General features: G+C 38.7%; 1 protein-coding gene across 3 annotated transcripts in view; it reads right to left on the bottom strand.

The window, feature by feature from the left end:
* The window catches only part of GRHL2 (grainyhead like transcription factor 2), a 154,566-nt gene that overhangs the window by 31,722 nt on the left and 103,038 nt on the right, over nt 1-19,806 (bottom strand). For all 3 annotated transcript variants that reach the window (XM_033126706.1, XM_033126704.1, XM_033126705.1), the window contains exons 9-12: nt 16,191-16,349; nt 8,659-8,746; nt 8,041-8,180; nt 3,572-3,603 (exon numbers count right to left, since the gene is read on the bottom strand). In XM_033126706.1, coding sequence (XP_032982597.1) covers nt 3,572-3,603; nt 8,041-8,180; nt 8,659-8,746; nt 16,191-16,349 — 419 coding nt within the window. The remainder of the gene's footprint in view (nt 1-3,571; nt 3,604-8,040; nt 8,181-8,658; nt 8,747-16,190; nt 16,350-19,806) is intronic.

Raw genomic sequence — 19,806 nt, 5'->3', positions numbered from 1 at the left:
AAAAGGAATCTTAATAAAAATAACTTTGATTTTTTTTTTTTTAAAGCACCTTCCATGTATCTGGACATTTTACGGATTAATGCTTATAATAACTCTAGCAGGTAGGTATTACTATTTGCTATTTTTAGATGAGAAAACTAAGGGTACATAGGTTGTTATATGAAGTCACAGAGCTTTTAAGGTCAAGGCCAGATTCAAATCATGGCTGACTGGCTCTAGAGGAGTGGTTCTTAAACATTGCTGTGCGTTAGAATCATCTAGGAACTATTTAAAGCTCCCATGCCTGAGCTGCATGGCACACCAATTAAATCAAAATTCCTGCGGGTGGTACCTGTACACGAAAATCTTTTAACTCTCCAGGCAATTCCCAAGGGCAGCAAGAGGCCTGCTGCTGAGCCCTGGTGTCCAAAAACCTCTGTATCTAACTGTTGTAGCTCCTGCCTACAAAATAAACCTGCATGGGATCTCTTGATCCCCAGTGCAGCACCTCAAGTCACCCCAAATATTCACTATATCATTAGACAAGAAGGCAGGAACAAACTGAACCTAAGTTTCGGTTCAGGCTGATGACTGCTCCCCGCATTGCACCTCACATTAATTTTCTCTAGTTTCTCTCTTTAATTGCTTTAGGGTTTGCCGGCACTTCAGGCTGCAAAGCTCTCCTACTTGGGAACAAGTCTTTGTCTGACCACCACTCTGGCTTTGGAGTCGCAGGGAGAAGGGCTCTTGTGTGCCATGGGAGGCTGTCTCCCCCACCTGGTGGTTGTGTGAATGCTGCTCTCAAACACTCAATTAGATGCTTTACTGCTAATGTGACTGCCTGGCAGGGAGAGTGAAGAGCTGGCCACAGACAGTTCTGATGGAGGCGATGCAAATGCCAGTGAAGGTAGCAGTCCCCGGGGCTAGGTGAACTGATCCCCTCTGCCAGGTACACTCATCTGGGCTCGTCACAATCTGGGTCCTACACTCCAAAGGATGAGCCAAGGGTGTGCCTTTGTCATCACAATGAGGGCCTGTCTCTTGATACTCCCTTGGCAGCCACAGATCAAAAATTAAGAGGGCTAGGTGACAGGGTATGACGGCTAAAAGCAGGTGATATGGGGGTACAGCTAGACCTGGGTTCAAATCCTGCCTCTGTCACTTACCAGCTGTGTGACCAGAACAAGTTTCCTAATCTCTTGAAGTTTCAGTTTCCTTGTTATAAAGTGGAGGTAATTACAGCTTCTCCCCCATGGGTGATTGCAAACACCGCAATTCCTTTTGCACCAACCTAATATTTTGGGAGAATTCAGTGAAATAATGCATATAAAGCACTTAGTACAGTGCCTAGCCACGGTATCCAGTGAATGTTAATTTACTTTTACATGTAACTATAGCCAAGGACCTACTGTATGTTAACACTGAGGCTCCCGAGTCACCCATATTGCTCAACTGATGTCTAATGAGACAAGGTAAGAATAAGAGGTTCAGACTTGGACCTCAAGAGTATGTTAAAACAGAGGGGAATTCTTACAGAGAGGCCAAGCCAAAAGAGTTAGAAGTAGGTCAATTGGCCACCTAAATGTTGCCAACTTGCCAGGAAGGATCATTTCGGCTCAGGTGGATTAAGGGAGGTCTGTACATGAAGCAGCGTCAGGTCTCAGGCACTTCTCACTCATAGAGCTAACTTTTCCCATGAGGATGACATGTTAGTACTAGATGGGATCTTAGGGATCGTCTCATACAAAATCCTCATTTTGCCTTTGAGGAAACTGAAGCCCAGAGGTCAAGGAGCCAGCCCGAGTCCTCCTATCAGTACACGGCAGCCCAGGAGGGGAACGTGGGCTTCTTACGCCCAGACTCAACCTTCTTTCCATGACGCCACACTGTCCCTTGTAAACTATGTGCATAACAGATTAGCATTGATACTGCTAATCACTTCTGCTCATTCCAGCCACTGGAAACGTATTACCATGTGCCAAGATAAAAAGAACAATCTAATTAGGTATTTAGATAATTTAGAACTCAGAAGTTAGAGGTCAGATCCTGGACACAGTTCTTCTGCTCCTAACTAGCTGGGGAGATATTTGACTCCTTTGAGATTCTCTATCCTTTAGGATAAAAAGTGGCACACTTTCTCAGTAAAGGGCCAGAAGAGTAAATATTTAGGCTTTCCCAGCGACAGGGTCTCTGCTGCAATTACTCCGCTCTGCTGTGGTAGTAGCAATGCAGCCACAGACCAGCTATAAAGGAATTCACGTGGCTGAGTTCTAACCAAACCACAGGTGGTGGGCCTGGTTCGGTCCTCGGGCTGCCCATTGGCTACCTCTGCTCTAGGAAATGAACTCAGTCACATCTGCTCCACTTGCTTCACCTTGAAATGTTTCAGAAGTAAATATATTACTTACATAAGAATAGGGAAGCCTTGCTTTGACTAAAGTTTGATAAAAAAGTGATCTTGATTTCAGTTATTATACACATAATGCAAACCAACATTTTATTACACATATGAAGTGTAACGGAGATACTGAAAAATGAATGTAGTTATAGATCGTTTTAAGAGAAAAACAGCATCTCTGGGTCCTAAGAAGAAATTATGCCAAGATAATCTCCAACTCATGTGGTTAAGAACAGATGTTTATGTCTGAGAGCCAATTTTAAGGAGATTATTAAGAAATTTGGTAGTATCCCCTGGAGGGGAAATTAAGATGCTGAGAGGTAAAATTACATTCGAATGACAAGGAAAGGATAAGACTGATCCAGAGAACAGAACTAGAGCCAATGGGTAGAAGCCAAAAGAAGACAGGCATCATTTCAACAAACTAACTTTCTGAGGGCTGGCATTATGCAGCTAATGAGCTACCTCACACAGAGTGAGAATATTCACGGAGAAGCTGGCCTCTTGAGGACGTGGTATAAGATGTTACATTACTTAGGAAAGCGGGTCACCTAAATGACCTTGACAGTTCCTTTTCGGATCTAAAATTCTAGGTGTCTACAAAATGAGTTCTGGATAGAAAGCACTATGCAGAGACTTGACGTGCAAGACACAGAGAGCCTTCGGTGACCCTAAGTAAACCCTCTCTTACCTACAGTCCTAAGGACAGGGCAAAGTTTCTCAGCCTTCCCAACTCCCACTGAAACCAGCCTCACCACTAGCCCAGCCGGCTCACTCCCCAGCATGAGGACTTCAGGCAGTGTGTGCAGGTGGCCCGGGTAACAGTGAAACAGGGCAGGCTGCCTTCTGGGCTCTTGCCTCAAGCTCACCTTGATCTTGTGTTGGGGCCAAACACAATTTTCAGTAACTGGATTATAGGTAAAAAGTGGAGTTGAAGAGCTGTGCCACTTAGAAAAGTAGTTATTAAAAAGGCAGATATAGGAAGGAGAGAGGGGGGAAAGAGAGGTTTGGAAGGAGAACAGTATTCCCCCAGCCTTCCTTAGACACTGCCCAGAATCAAACATGTCTCAGCTCTGAGTCTAGAGCTGAGAGGAGGGGCCCACACCTCACCCGCGGTTACCCACTGCTCAAAGAGCCATTTCTACTGATGCGAACTGACTTTGAGTGTTGAAGTGAAAGAACTGAGTGTCTTACCCTTCTCGTTCATCATCTGTGTTGTAATACACCTGTGGAACAAAACAATAGGTTTACTGTAGGTCCCAGACAAGAAATGGAAATATACTACGTGATGCACAGACTTTCCTAGGGCATTATACTGTCTCGTAAAAAAGACAAATCTATTTAACGATACTGTGGGGGTGTGTGTGTGTGTGTGTGTGTGTGTGTGTGTGTGTGTAAGGAAATACAAATTTAACGTCCTCACAGTCTTCCTAGGATTAGTTCTTATATTTTAATAAAACAAAATTGGAAATCTGATTATTTTCAGTTCAAGTAAGTCTGGTAAGATTACCTATAGCCCTAAGCCAAATCTTGCTTTTGATGATAAGGAAATATTTTAGCAGGATCTAAAAACCATTGTTTAGAAGGGCCCTAGAGCAGGGCCTGTGACTAGGCAGTCCCATCTGGTCCACAGGTGAGCTGACACTAGACACGGTGCTTAGGTGATGGGAGGGGAGCAAGAGGTCCCATGGCGGTGCTGCATTCACCCCAGGCCTCTATGTGTTCCCCAGAGGGGCCTGAGTTACCCTGGCATCCAGCATCAGTGTTCCAAATGGCCAGAGAGAGATCTTTGAGAAAAGACACTAGGTGGTCAGCATGGCAGCAAGCAGAATCAGAATGAAAGCAATTATAAAGCATTCTTATTATTTTATGAAGCAATGAGAGAAAGCCAGAGGGGATCCACTGTGTACGTAGGTCCTCTTAACCCAATTATTTATAAAAATTAATTGTGGATCTTTCATGAGCTTTATCGGTGTGCTTCAGGAACATTTTCATTTGAGTAAAGAACAATACCCACATTAGTACTGGACACTTACATATTAACTTCAAAAGTCGCCTCTAGCTCCAGTACATTTTGTCAGTATCCCTACCCCAGTCACATGGGAGAGAAAGAGCTGTGCTTATATAGACACCTTCCCTACAAACATTCTCAAAGGCTCTTGGCTGTTCCTGGGATCCCGCCAAGCCTAGACTGAGTTATATAACAGAGCTGGTTACCTGGAACTCTTTGAGAATGAGTCATTCTAGTCATTAGCTCAGATTTCCACAGGGAACTTTTCCCTCTTAAATTTTTTATGTCTATTGTTGCATTGTATACTTTGTTTCTTCTTAAACAGAAAACAATGAAGGTAAGATGTGTCCTCCCCAATAGCTCGAGATTCAGTGTGGAGCATCTGTCATTGTGATGTACTAGAAATGAGACCATCCATCCATTCCAGATGCATATGGAATAACAATGATCCACATAAGTGAGGGAGCCTGAGTCACAGTACGGACCACACAACTGGATTTTGGGGGGAAATGTTCCTGACGTTGGCCTGTGTTTTGCTGGATTCTCTAAATGTGGCATAATGCAGCTGCCCTGCGTGGCTATACGGCAGAGTAAAGGACAGCTCTCTGCAAAGTTGGCTGGTGACCCAAAGACGGAAGCAGCCTTCTCGTAGGTGTTCTCTGGCCCTCCTGAATGCCTCCACTACAGGGTCCCTATCACTGTTCTTGCATCGTCATAGCTCCTCCTCTCGCATAATGATGCACTGTTTCTTCCTTGTCAGTTGTAGGCTTCACTGCACTAATGTAATTTTAAAGAGTGTTCCTCAAACTTTAGAGTACATAAAAAATATCTGGAGAACCTGCCATAAATGCAAATTCCTGGAACACGCGTCAGAGAGTTTAATTCCAAAGACCTGGAATGGAACTTGGGAACCTGAATTCTTACTAAGAACTCCTGTGATTTGGAGGACGGTTGCTTCCAAAACAACACTGGGGAGACTGTTCTGATGGTGGGAGAAAGGAGCGGTGGAGCCCTCTTTGGGTTCAAGTGCTTTGAGGAAGGCAGACACCTGCAGAGTATTATCCAGAAAGAGGATGGCTCTGCATCCCACAATTTCTCCCCAAGCTCCCTTATCACTTGTTTTTAAAGGAATTCCAGACAAAAGCTGCAATGAATAGCAGAGCTTTAGTGTGAGGAGAACAGAGATCTCCACAGTGCTTGCACAGTGGGTTCACTGCCTCATATTAGTTTTTGATAATTGTCTGATGAATATTCCCACCCACATGTGAATCAGTGAGATCAGGGGGGAGGAGGGTACGTGTGAGCTGACAGGGAAAATCCCCACTCCCCAGTCTGAGTCTTTGGGTGACTAGGAATCACTGTACCATGGCTGCTGAGCCATCAGCGTGGCTTGAGTGTATCTCACTGACTGTAACTTAGAGGGATGCCCGTTCTGAGGCTGGGCAGAGCTGCAATGTGGTTGGTTCTAACAAGGCTCACGCCTGCAGTGACTACTGAGCTGCATACTCTCACCTGCCTCCCTGCCCCCACCCCCTTGGTAAAACTGGGCCATCTTTCGACCTGCCACTGCTGGCTTTTTTACGTTTCAAAATCTGCCAACTCCTGCCCCATGTCCGCTTCTCATCCTATGGCACTCCCGTCTTCCCTCCTGTCTGTGAACCCATCTCCTAGGTTTCTAGCTCTTCTAAGAAAAAGCAGCCTTTAAAGTCCCAACCAGCCATAGTGGGTGCTCCTTTCCTTGGCCAAGCAGGTTGACCAACCACAGAATATTCACGCATTGTTCCAGGGCACAGCTGAATGTGTTCCTTTGCTGCCTAAAGCTCAGGCAGGCTCCCTCGCTGACTCCTTAATTCTGATTCCAAGGGCACAGGGAAAGCCTAGGGGCTCTGCAAGGGTGGATCCCAGCATCACCAATGGCCTGCGAGGGGTGTGCTGATTTGGCTGCTTTGCAACTGCTGAAACCCGCAAACTATAGCGGCTGCACTTTCCTTCTGTTTTAGTCACAGGCTAGGAGCACAGCCCAGGACACAGAGGGCCAAGTAAGGCCAGAAGACTGACAGTCCTGAGAAGCCAGGTTGGGTCACTTTTTCTATTAAGATTCATTTACAGCTTTTTATATTTCAGAGAAATGTTGCCAAGAGAGTAATAGGCCAGGCTGTCATGGAGCTGAAGCCAGAATCATGACAGTAAACAATAAGAACAATTTAACTCAATTGTCCTCTTTTCTTAGGTGTGAAAACCTAGCTCCATAAAATCACATGCAGCAAAGACTATAAACATACAAATCACCACCATGTTCTTGGGAATTAAAAAATAAAATAAAATGTGGTGCTGGCCCTCATCTCTTGGATGAATCATAACATTCTTCTTTTCCTTTTGTGTCCTTATTCCTATCAAATAAGAGAAGATGGGAAGGCTAAATTTGTTTTTAGAGGAATGTGCTCTAAGAAAAAGCCAGGGGTATTTTGTTCCCATGTTGTGTCATAACAGCAACAAGAAGCCCTGCTTATGTAACCGCTTTGTCTCGTATATATCAAAAACCAACACTAGGGAACAAAATATTCTTAAAAAGAGAAAGTGATGCCAATTTTGACTTCTCCCAGCCTAAGGTCAATTCCAATGAGTGTCTAAACAGTTAGAATGGAGGAAACATCTGAGTGCATCAGTATGCTCCTATTTCTCAACACAGACCTTTCCTCAGAGGACTTTGGGTTTAAAAGAAAACTAACCAATGCAAAATTCACTAAAACTCAACTGGTTTGGTGAAAGACAATTCTGGCTAATGCTAGGGAAGCAATTATTATTTTTTTCACACATATTTATCATATAAAATAAACAATACTAAAGATACTATTAAAAGAAAAAAATCATCCATATATCATAACCCTACTCATAAAGTGTTATAATTTTTCTTGTTTCCTTCAAGTTCAAATATATATTTGGAATCACTGTATAGAACACTTTTTTCTCACTAAACATTGTCATAACTATTTCCCATGCTGCTACATAGTTTTCATAATTATAACTTTGGTGACCCCATAATATTTCATCAACTTGAGCTACCATAATGAGTTAATTATTATGTCATTTTAGTATTAGCTCTTTCATTTCACTTGTAGACATACTTAGAAAACAGGAATGGTTTTTTTTAAAAAAAGGCTTGCCTACAATCCCATTTTTCTTTTAGTATGAAATTACTTACCAACTCAATGGAAACTGTTAATTTACTACAGCAAAAACTATTAATAGGGTTTAACCATAGAATTTTTCTTCTTGTGCAACTTTCTGAAGTTATAGGCGCAGTTCAATTTCCCACCATTAGGTGGAGTTCTATTTCATCAGGCTAATCCCACATGACAAAACTAAAACAACAAAACTTACAGGTAGGTTATCAGCCTTACTTTCTTCCTCTTTCATTGCTTTGTCAACACTTCACAAATATCAGCTCATTCTCTTCTTCCCCTTAGTAAGTCAGTTTCTTTTTCTGAGGCATTCCTTTCTATAAAAATCCACTTTCTGTAGAAAATGACTGATTCTTTGTTGAAGGCATGAAGTGTGGGTTTTATTTTTAAGGTCAACACTGCCTGAAGTGATTCTGTCTTAAGGCTCTACCAGCCCCACACGTGAATGGCTTTTAGCAGGTAGGTCATACCTGTCCTGTCCTCTGCAGGTTTGCAAAGTGAACATCAGGTATGAAGAGGACCGGCTGCGAGTGCAGATCAGGCATCGTTTTGAAATAGGTGATGTCACTCTTCTTCTGTAAAGGTATTGCCGCCAATTTTCCATCTGAGGCTGGACATGATCAAAAACCCCAAAATGAGAGGGTTATGCATAATTAAGAACTGTAAGGTCTAGTCTCAGCTAAACTTCATGACTTTCTCCTCTGAAGCTTTCCAAATGCCACAGATGTGAACACACTCTAAAAGACCCCCTCTCCCACTGTTAAACCAACAGAAAAAGCTCACTTTGAGTGAGTCCTCCTGAGGCAGAGCTCAGGTCCCCTCACATTCTTCTGTCCCTCTCTGTGTCCTAGACTCCTTGCCTATAGAAGGAAAGCGTTGGTCTCCATGATATTACAAAGTCTCTCCTTGCTCAAACACTCTACGACCACTGATTCTATGTGCTTTTCACAGAGACAAGTCAACCTGTCTCCACTGCTAGGGAAAAGCATGCTATCCTTCGCATCTCTCTAGTTTTACCTGCAGCCCACCACTTTCCATTTGTTCCCCAATGGACCCAGTGGAGCCCACTCCTTCTCCAAGATACTCACAGTTGTTGCACTGGGTTTGGGAGGCCTGGCCTTTCCCCTTCTTCCTGTTCTGCTTCCTCTCTTCATCTCGGATTTTTCTTTCTGCTCCCTGACAGGGAAAAACAAATACAGACAGTGCTAGGTATGTTATCAGAGCATGCACAAATACTGTCCGCACATAAATCACAGGGATAAGAAACAAAACAAGGGGAGGAGAGCAGGCAGCCCCATTTCCATCCCTCTGGCGAGGTTGTTCTCAGTTCTGAAAGTCTCAGATCACTCATTAGTCTACACCACATTTCTGACTTCCAAGTGACCCCACTTCTCCCAGATTTCCCCCCTCTTTGTTATCTTGGCTATTTACACAACTCAATTTTGAATCCATACAGAAAGAGCACACCCATTTCCCATTTCCCTATCCCAGTGAAGCTGGTTAGGTAATTTTTATTGATGATGATAAAATGTCCTAAGGTGAAGCATTGGCCCGTTAACATCATTCCTAGGCACACAGAGGGTATTAAAGTTGAGTGTGAATTCCCTACAAAACTTTTCCTTTGCTCATTGTTATGGAACTTTTCAAACCATTACAGTAGTGTAAATGAGGGAGGGCGTAACACAACTATACAGGATGTAAGATCACTTTGTACATATAGGTATGATTTTGTGTTCTGTTTTAATATGTTTGTATGGTCTTGGAAATGAATCAAATAGAAAAAAGTTTGGTCTATTCACCTCCTTTCTGCTCCTCTGTTCCTTGTAATCTGACTTTTTCATTGGCTTTTCTTGCCAGGCCCCATCTTACTTAACCAGTTGACCTTCTATCTCTTTCCTTCTCGGCCTTCGAGGATTTCTTGATTATCCTCTCCTCTCTTTGGTCAGTCTTCCATGTCAGCTTTGCTAACTCAGTCTCCCCTTCTCACCCCTCTAATAGAGCTGTTCCAACAGTTCCCTTTTCCTTTCTCCATTGCCTTTCTTGCTGCAGAAGAATTCATCTGCACCAGTGTTTTCATGATGCTCTAGACAGGTGACAACCAGATTGACTCGTCTAAGCCTAAACTCCTCCCCCAGGTTTCAGATCCACATTTATAGTTCCTGCCCTTTGTGGCTGCATATTTAAGGAGCACTGAAGCACGAAGTGGCCAGTAACTTCTAACTCTTTGGAAAGTGCCCCCCAAATCATCACACACAAGAGAGGTTTGATAATATTAAAATGTAATCCTTCCACTATGCAAAAAAATCTTGTTAAAAGGCAAAGGACAAATTGGTAAAAATATGTGCAATGAAATATCATAAAGTGTTAAATCCTTAATATATAATGACTCAAATTAAAAAAACAACTAACATATCAATAGAAAAGTGGACAAGAGTCATGAACTAGGCAATTCACAGAAAAAGACACAAATGGTTTGAATTAAAACAAGGAGATATATTTTTGCTTATCACACTGGCTTAAAAAAATAAATAAATAAAGCAGATTTCTAATTTTGGCCAAAGTAAGGCCATAACACAGTGGGGATTTGTGGTCAATGAAGGCATTATAAAGAAGACGGCGTTAGTGCTAATTCTTGAAAAAAGAGTAATTATAGCTAATACTTAAGTGGCACTTATCTGTGCCAGTTAAGTCTAAGAGCTTTACATAGATAAGATTTGGACAATTATGATATTTTAATCAGATATTTTAAATATGCATTTTTATGTCAAAAAACTTCTTATTACCAATGGGGGTAATTATTTTATAGTGCTTCACTTTTAAGTTTTGAGTTGTCATTGGTATATATAAACTGGGGAAATTCATAGCAAAAGGGAGATAAAATATAGAAATATTTGCTTTTGTAGTCTCTTCAAGATATATTAAGATTATATATAGAGTTTTGATGTTTAGCTAACATATAATATTTTCAGAAAAAAAAGTGTTAAATATACATGTGTCACCTTGTTCAAATGGGTGTGAAATAAAAGCAAAAGGCTCCTATTATTCATTTTTTGTTGTGTTCATATAGTATTTTTCTATGTATTTGGAGCTCTGTATGATATTGCATTTAATATAAATAGAAAGGTAGTGCTTTACCTACCTATATAAATTACAACTCACCCAAGACACATCCAAGTTTGTTAAGCAATTTTATTTCTAAATTAGTGTTTTATTTTGTACTTGTTTCTATGAGGAAAAGGTCTGGAATTGAACTTTTTCAGGACTTATATATGTTCATTGTAAATTTTTAGAAAATAAAGTCACCTGCTAATTATTTTACAGGCATTCTTTGATATGTCAAACCCAAGAGACTAACATAAAACATACAGTAGTTCTCCATAGAGCCTAGTCTTGGTGCCTGGTCTATATAAAAAAAATTCCTGCCTAGAATAACACGATATAAGCATGAGAAAACAATTCTGATAGTGTCCAAACACTCTTGGTAGAACCACAGTTCTCATTTATAAAATAAAGCTTTGACTCCACAATGACCCAGGGAAGCTTTGATACATTCAGTTTAGATGGAGAAAGCTTCCCTGAATATGACCTTCCAAAAATTCCTTTTCCTTCCGTTGATTATTTGTGACCTGGAGCTTCTAGAAAATATTCTTTCTACTCTTATTAAAGTACAAAAATATACATATATATAGTTCTTCCAGAAGAGTATAATTTGCATAATTTGGTAAAAATATAACATTTGTCATTTGAAAATAATTTCCTCGACCTAAATGTTCACCATGGAGTATTAAATTTTTAGAAATATGCCTGAAGATATCCTAATTATATTGTGATCACTTTTGTTACTTCTTGAAAGATAATGGCTATCTTTGGTTTTTATTTGCCACTTAAATTGTTTCTCTTAAATTTATTTTTTAAATGTGGCTTTAACCTATTTAAAGTTGGTTAAGGTACCGAGAAGATGGTTTGGAGAAGTAGATTTAGCTTTTCACAACTTTCAATAGACATTGCCTCCAAGATCATTCCAAATGAGAATTAATAAAGAAAACAAACATATTTTAAAAAAAGAAAAGAATGTGGCTTAATTTCTCAAGTTTTGCACTATAGTTACTGTTTATAATTCTTGTTTTTTATCAAAGATAATGAAAGTAATTAAATGTAAAGACATAGACATAGGTATCAATTATAGGTAGATATATACAGATCCTGAATTTTTAATGCATAATCAGATACATTTCAATAGAAGTATCATAATGCCAAAAAAATTAGAGAAAGCCCTATTTTCATCTGTAATCACACAGGTGTATTAATTAGAATTCAAGCTGGAGAACTATAAATAGTGCAGAATTCCACCTGTTTAAGATTCTAGACTGTGACTGGGAACCTTACAGTTTTAAAATAGAAGAGCTCTTAATTCTTTTGCTTTAGAGGATAATTCAAATTAATCATTTGCCTTTATACAACTATTTGAAAAGTGCAAAAATTAAGCTTTTTCTCTTTTTAATCTCCTAGGAGTGAGTTTGGCCTGGGTTTTGAAATTAGAGCAGCAAATACAATGGCAAGTTACAGCAAAAGGTTTTGTATCTAGCTTATTAGGAAAAATTAGTAGTGGTTAAGGTTCATACACCCTGCTTGCCCCATGAGATTTCTCTTATAAGTTTCCTGACCTTTGACATTGGGATATGTAAACTGAAAACTATCCACTAGAAATTCTTAACATCACTAGCAACTTAGAATACATGCCAACATTCACCCAATATTCTCTAATCATTTTCTTCTACTTAGCACCGATATGTATTAGGCTGAATTTAAAGTAGGAGCTATGGAAAACATGCCTATTTTCTGACTAGCAAAGTGTTTGACAATACAATTATTTCCAGTTTTTATATACATATATACAACCAAGCACACATAAATGAGTGGTTCTTTCACCCATTTCCTTGCTGCAGATTACCCTTTTATGACTTTTGGAAACAAATGCTTTGGATAAACCTACACAATCCTTTTCCACCCTCTCCCTTCTAGAGGTAAAACAACTATGAATGAAAATTTATTTTTAAAAAATATTTTCAAACAAAAGGTATAATCAATGATTTTATTTATTTACAGTCTTAGTTTCTTATGTCCTAAGCAGTGTTATATTGTTCACTTACACTGTCTACAGACTAAGTGAACAACAATATAACACTCCTTATTCATTCCACATTTTTGCTTTATTTTTTAGTAGTTATTACATCAACACTGTGGAAAAAAAATATTATATGAGCACCCTATAAGCCCTCTCTTTGCCACTTTCAATTCTAACTACCGAAATGAAGGTAAATGGATCACTCAGTTCTTCCGTCCATCCTTCCCCTGCTTTCTCTTTGCCCCTAATTTTACTCCTCACTTCTAAAAAGGAGATTCATGGAAGGGGATTCCACAGTCTCCCTTGAAATATGTGGAATAAAGTAAGGGAATTCAAATTATTTAAATACTCTCCCAGTTGTACTTTAAAAATTCCATGTTGTACATCATTTGAAAATGTTTTCTGAATGTTTAATATGCTGAATTAAAAATATAAATGAATTTTGTTTTGTTTTGTTTTTACAGTCTACATTGGCTCCTTGTTGAGGTTTTGAATTTTGGTACTTTATGTATAAAGGTATTTACAAATTCAAGGCATATGAGTTTAGAATCAAACCTGTATTTGCATCCAGCTCCTCTACTTTTTCATTGTGTAACTCTGAACAAGTTACTTATGCTTGTTGACCTACGGTTTTCTCATCTATAAAATAACTGTGTTTATTGACTTAACTGGCCTCTGTATCAAGAAGGCTGCCTAAATGTCCCTGAGAGGGTTCTGCTGCTCTGATGGCTGGATGACTGGCACTAACTGAAACCGTCATGACAAGAAAGGCTTTGAGATTTTAGAAGTATTTACCACAATGCTGCATGTCCCTGACCCAGTGGAGTTCTAGTCAATGTGTCTCTCTCTCTCTCTTCTCCTGACCATCTCTGATCTCTGTTCACAGAAGCCCACTTCTCTCTATACTCTATCACTGCTAAACCAGAACTTTCAAACATTTTAACGGCACGGTAGGCCTTTGATACAACTGACTGCAGCACCTTTAAGAGTGCTGGGCAATATTGAATTAGTTACTCAATTATTTTTCCCCTTCCTCTGCTCAGGATCTAATCTGAAGTCATATCCTTTTACGCCCAGTTAATACCTATAATGCAGTTTGCCAGCTTATTGTATTATTCACATTCTTTCCCCATCCTCCCCGATTTTTAAATAATAGTACTATGTCTACATTGTTAGAACATATGATATTGTCATTACTGTCTCTCTCATCATTTAGAATGAGATCTATAGGTAAATAAATACTTAATGCTCCCTATCAGTCCCTTTTATTAATGTCTTTACAATCATATTGTTTGTTTAAAGTTTGTTCTCTACTAGATTCCCAAGAAGGAATATTTTCTAGATTTTTGCTTGTTTGTTTTGTGGTCTTATTTTTTTTGTTTTTGTTTCTTCACTTTTGATTTGCCTGTAATCATTACACTTAAAAGTCAGTTTAGCTGGGTATAAATTCCTTGACTCACATTTTGTTTACTTGATTACCTTAAATACCATTGTCTTCTGACAAGGTGCTACTTTTGAAAGTTGGATGATAAAAGTTTCCTTATAAGTGATTTAATACTTATCTTATTTTCTTAGGTGCCCAAAGAATATTTTCCTTTGTTCCTAAAGTCCAATAGCTTAACTGTTTGGTATTGGCTATCCTGAGTCAATTTTCCTATGTGTGCAGAAGGTAATTTAAATATGTATACTTTCTATTTTAAGTTTTCCTGATTTATCATTTTTAGCATTTGTTCCATTTCATTGTTTAGGTGTTCTTCCTCAAAGATTCCTATTTATGTATATTGAATCTTCTTTATCTCTCTTCTATATCTATTATTTTCTCTCACATCTCTGTCTTCATTTCTGCTAATTTAAAAAATTGTGTTCTTTTCCAACTTGTATTCCTCTTAAGACATTATCTGTTATATTTATTCATTCTTGTGTTGCTTCTAGTGTAATCTTTACTTCTGAAGTATTTTGATCTTTTATTTCTAAATTCTTTCCTGAATTCTATCACATTTCTATTCAAATCATTCTATTCGCCAAACATCTCATGTCTTGAGTTTTTCAAAGTATTATTTATGTTGATCTTCATAACTTCTATAATTTTCTTAATTTCATTTACCTAATTTTGGAACATTAGGCTACAATTTTCACCTGTTTTGTGGGCATGTCTTTCTGGTATGCATCCACTGTCTACAGGGAAATCAGTCTGATCTTAATCTCCTTTTTAAGGAGACATCATAGGGGATACAAGTATTTTTCTTTTCTATTAGTCATTCTTAAATGAAATGAGTGGGCCAGGTAGTTCTTCTAGCTCCATGGCGCTCACGCTCCTGTTCTGGTGTGTTCATAAAATGATTAAAAAAAGAATACTTTTAGGGGTGGCCGGTTAGGTCAGTTGGTTAGAGCATGTGCTCTTAACAACAAGGTTGCCAGTTCTATCCCCACATGTGCCACTGTGAGCTGCCCTCCACAACTAGATTGAAACAACTACATGACTTGGAGCTGATGTGTCCTGGAAACACACACTTTAAAAAAAAAAAAAAAGAATAGTTTTATGTTTCCTGAAATCTGACTACTCTGTGTATTTCCCATTCCTTTTTATTTATAACTTCTCTTTCCTTTGCACCTTTCTTTTTTCCAATTCAATGTGGATTATACTCCCAGCAGCTTTTTGTCAGAGCAGGGTTTTTGTCCTAGAGAGGTTTTACTTTCCAGAGTTCATAGAGCCCAGAACACTTCAGTGTTCTGTCCCCTTGCACCAACCCGCAAATTGGAGACTGCAAAATCCATACCCTCCCATTCCAGTTTTACATACTGTCCTCAGATGGCACACTTCATTCTCCATTCTCCTTGGGGCAGCTTTGTAGGTGTCCTATTCTTTGATAATCAAGTGGCCCCATTGCTTTTTCTAAAGATGCTGATAACATACAAGTCTTGAAATTGTTGATGCTTAGTCCCACTCACATTTGGAATTTGAAGGATCTCTTCTCACATAATCATTGATTTTAGTTTTTGCTATTCTAACTGCTTTGCCTCTTATGGTGGGATTCAGAGAGATTCAAAAACTCTATCTCCGCCTCAGTGCATGCTTACAAATGAACTTATTTTATAGGTGCCACTTCCATTCCAAAAAGCTTTACATGAGACCCCATTTAACCCAAAGAATAATAAAGCTTACATTGATGTGTTCTGGGATAGGACCTATACCCAGTAAAATCCTAATCTATTATTTCAGTTATCTAAGTGAATCAGACTCATAGCACAGTATAATGTCAATCAGTCATTAAATTAGTGGGGAAAATGATTGACAAAAAAAAAAATATATACAGTTGACTGATGACTCCCTACTTATCTAATAGGAATTGAGGATAAAAGATTACCACTCCCACTGTGATTGATAAGGTGATTATTTTGACATCATTAGACAACAGAAGGTGACAAGGAGGAAATGTCATTAAAAGTAATACCTAATAACAAAGATACCTTTATGACAAACTGTCATCTACTCACTTTGTCGCAGAAGACCTTGATCTGGCAATAAGCTCTATGAATAGGTTTATTGCTACGATTATTATAACTGTATGTATCAATCTGAATCATCAAAGGAAGTCCTTTCACCCCTTTTTGAGAGGAGAAATCTGTACTCAGGCAATTCACAGTGATGAAAATCTGAGGGAGGGAGAAAGAAAGGAAAAAGTTCATAAGTCACCATAAAAAGAATCTATAAAAACTGCATAAGCCTTAGACTTTAAATCAAAATACTAAACAAATCTATAAGTACCGCTGAAGAATATTTGGATACTGACATAAAAACATGTTGAGCACATAAAACATGGTAAATTACATACTTTATAATTATAAATATATAAAAATTTTTGTTTTCATATTTACTCTTAAAACAAACAATTAAAATTACTTTCCTTAGAGTATATCAGCAAAGTCTTATTTTTCAAACATGCACAAGTTAGCTGGGTAAAACACTTTGTCTCCTCAACATATTAAAGCTGTCACTTCTAATAGTGATATTAATTTCTCTAATATCTGACCGTTGGGATTTTCAAAAAACAAACAAACAAACCCAAACTAGATAACAGCATCCTTTGAGCATTATTACATTTGAAACAGTTATTTCTTTATATATCTGCTTTTCTTACTTGATTAGTAAGTATAAAATTTGAGAACATTTCTTACTATTTTTGTATTATTGGTACTTAATGTAGTGCATGGTGGAGAACAGGCAGTCAGTAAACATTTGATGAATGAATCGTTGAGTTTATCTGTAGAAAATCCATTAGTTTGGGAGTCAAAGCTCCAAGTTTTAGTCCTAGCTCTAACATTAACCAGCTAAGAGACCTCAGACAAATCCTTTATTATCTTTGGTTTTCAATTTTCCCTTGAAATGACTTTTTAAAACTTTCCCTGCAGGACAGAATGTAAATGCTATTATGCAAAAAGTGGAAAAAAAAAAAACAGAAGAAAGGAAATGTAGTAAAGGCACCAGCATTCTCAGCTTACGACACGGGGCATCAAGAGATACAACAAAAATGACATGCATCAAAAAAAAAAAAAATGAAACTCAAGAAAGTTATTAAAGAGTATAGCACTGACCAACAGAACTAAAAATAATAGTTTTATTATAAAATACTGGGATCACTAGAGGGAGGAGTATAAATGACTAAATTTATTCCCATTTTACATAGTGGGGGGACCTCAATATCTATATACCACTTCATGTCGACTCATCATAGAATAGAGGTATGAGTATAGCACCTAGATTTATGTGGTAACTACATGAATAGTAAGGGATAGTCTCTGGGGAAAACCAGGAGTACTGTATTATACACTTGATACTATTTTCGTTTGATACCATATGTATTATTTTTACCTAACATAAAACTTTAAATCACTCATTGTTTTAAAATTGTACATTTATGGATTGTGAAAGGCATTTCATCAAATGTATTATATGACCCATAAATTTTTTTGTTTCCCCTAAATTTTTTTTGGTCCCCCTAAATTTTTCATTAACCTTCAAACCTTTGACCTGAAGTCTTTCACATCACAGCAACACCAGAGAGAATAGCTCTGCTGAAAACAAGGAGTCACTGCCATGAGCTGCATTTTAAAAGCCATTTACATTTTTTATTTAGCTACCAGGCCTGACCTAGTTCATTTCAATCTCTATGCCTGTCGGCTTTTGGTAATTTACAAAACCAGGTATCTCCTTTTGAGTGCTGTATCTATATAAAGATCGTTGTTAATTTTTTTTTTTGAACTCCTTATTTGGCAATAAGAAACACAGATTAATAAAAGTCAAGGCCAGATGACAGGTCTTAGTGACGTGTTAATTACAACCTTATGTCTTGTGCCACAGGCTCTAATTTTTTCCAGCCAACATCCGAAAACAGGTGCCTAAAGGTGACCTTACCACAGATACATTCATTTCATTCATTCCTTCCTTTTATTGGTTCACTCATTCATTCATCCTACAAACATCAACACAAGCCCACACAGGGTCAAACACAACGTTAGACCCTGCGGAGAAATCCAGACCCCTGCCTCACGGAGCAGACAGCCCAAAGGGCAGACAGATGAGTAACCCAGCGATGAAGGCAAAGAGCGACTAAAAACGCAAATGTTGAGTGATTCACAGGACCTGACTGCTAACTACTGAGAAAGAATATGCCATGTCTGACTCTCCTCCTGAACGCCCAACATAAAAGTAGACAGGAATTTCTGTCCATCGTTCCTAGTGATGTACTAACTGTCATCCATGCCACAAATACCTCCCACGTCCCTGAGACTGTGCAAGATACTAGCACAAATACTCTAATTATGATTCTGGCTATCAGAGAAGTCAGAGGCTAGAGGGAGAGAGATTACATGGTGGTGCCCTAAAGATTATGATAACTTCATCAAATGCTGATCTTGAGAGGTCAACAAATAAAAGCATACTTTCCTAGGAACACTTGACTTATAGTTATTACTGACAGTGGGGTTATCTTGGCCAGTATGTATAAACACAATGTTATGTCAGCAAATCGAATGATCACTCTTGTGAGCTATGCAGTTGTCCATATCTTTGGCCATGTATTTCATATACAAATTTGCCAGTTGATGCTGTAATCCACAGAGGCCTCAACCATACTGGTTATTTTCCACTCCCTCATTATAGCCTGCCTAGCACTGCAGAAGCCAGGAGAGAAAAGTCCTGATGAATATTTCCTAAGCTATTAGGATTCATGGTCGGCTCACTGATTTATCGATATACCACTCACAGCAGACATATACTCAGACAGGCAGGAAGCAGTATTAATTGTGGCCTTGTCAGCTCTAAGTCTCAACTAAGAGAACTGGGCTAATGGAATATGTATATTTACAAAGGCCACGTGAATGGAACAGAGCCACTAAAATACCAGATGTTTACGGGCCATATACTACAATAGATAGACTAAATCCTCCTTGGAGGAGCAGTAACACTCAGCCACCCAGCAGACAAGGTCTTCAAAGGTCAGATGAGCTATAATACACTAGACTCTACAAGGAGACACTTAGACTATATCCTCTTAATAGAAAATGGTCTTTAGTAGAAGGTCCAATGGTCTCTCTTTAACTCATGGCATCTTGATTCTATAAAAAAAATAAACAACACAAAAATTTGCCTTCTTTGCTACATGCTATTGGCCTCCCCGAGTTACGCGTATCCTAATAGGCACGGATTTATAGTAGAGTCGGCACTGCTTTCCTCTCGCCTGGCTGCCTGACCCAATTGCAAAGCATAGTTTCAGGACCTGATGATATCAATCATAGTCTCGCTGTGCTGCACTCAAAACCCAAATGGTTGAACTTTAACTGCAGTTGGAGGAGGGGGGCAGGCATGGAAGGACATTAACTAAAACCTTGGCTTGCTAACTGCTAAGCATTAATTTGTTTCATCTTGCAAACCTAACCATGTCCCAGCTCCGTGCACAGCAGGCATATGTGAGATCAAATTTCTTGAAAGTTTATCTACAAAGCACCGTTTGTAAATGTGTATTACAGAAACTTAGGGAAAGATATGCTTTCCTCCAATTAATGTTCATCCAAATGTCAAGCACTGAAAGTTCTTTCCAACTTTAGTAGGAGC

This window comes from Rhinolophus ferrumequinum, chromosome 14, assembly GCF_004115265.2.
Source record: "Rhinolophus ferrumequinum isolate MPI-CBG mRhiFer1 chromosome 14, mRhiFer1_v1.p, whole genome shotgun sequence".
In the NCBI taxonomy this organism is placed as follows: Eukaryota; Metazoa; Chordata; class Mammalia; order Chiroptera; family Rhinolophidae; genus Rhinolophus; species Rhinolophus ferrumequinum.
This window is presented reverse-complemented; position numbering and strand designations above follow the sequence as displayed.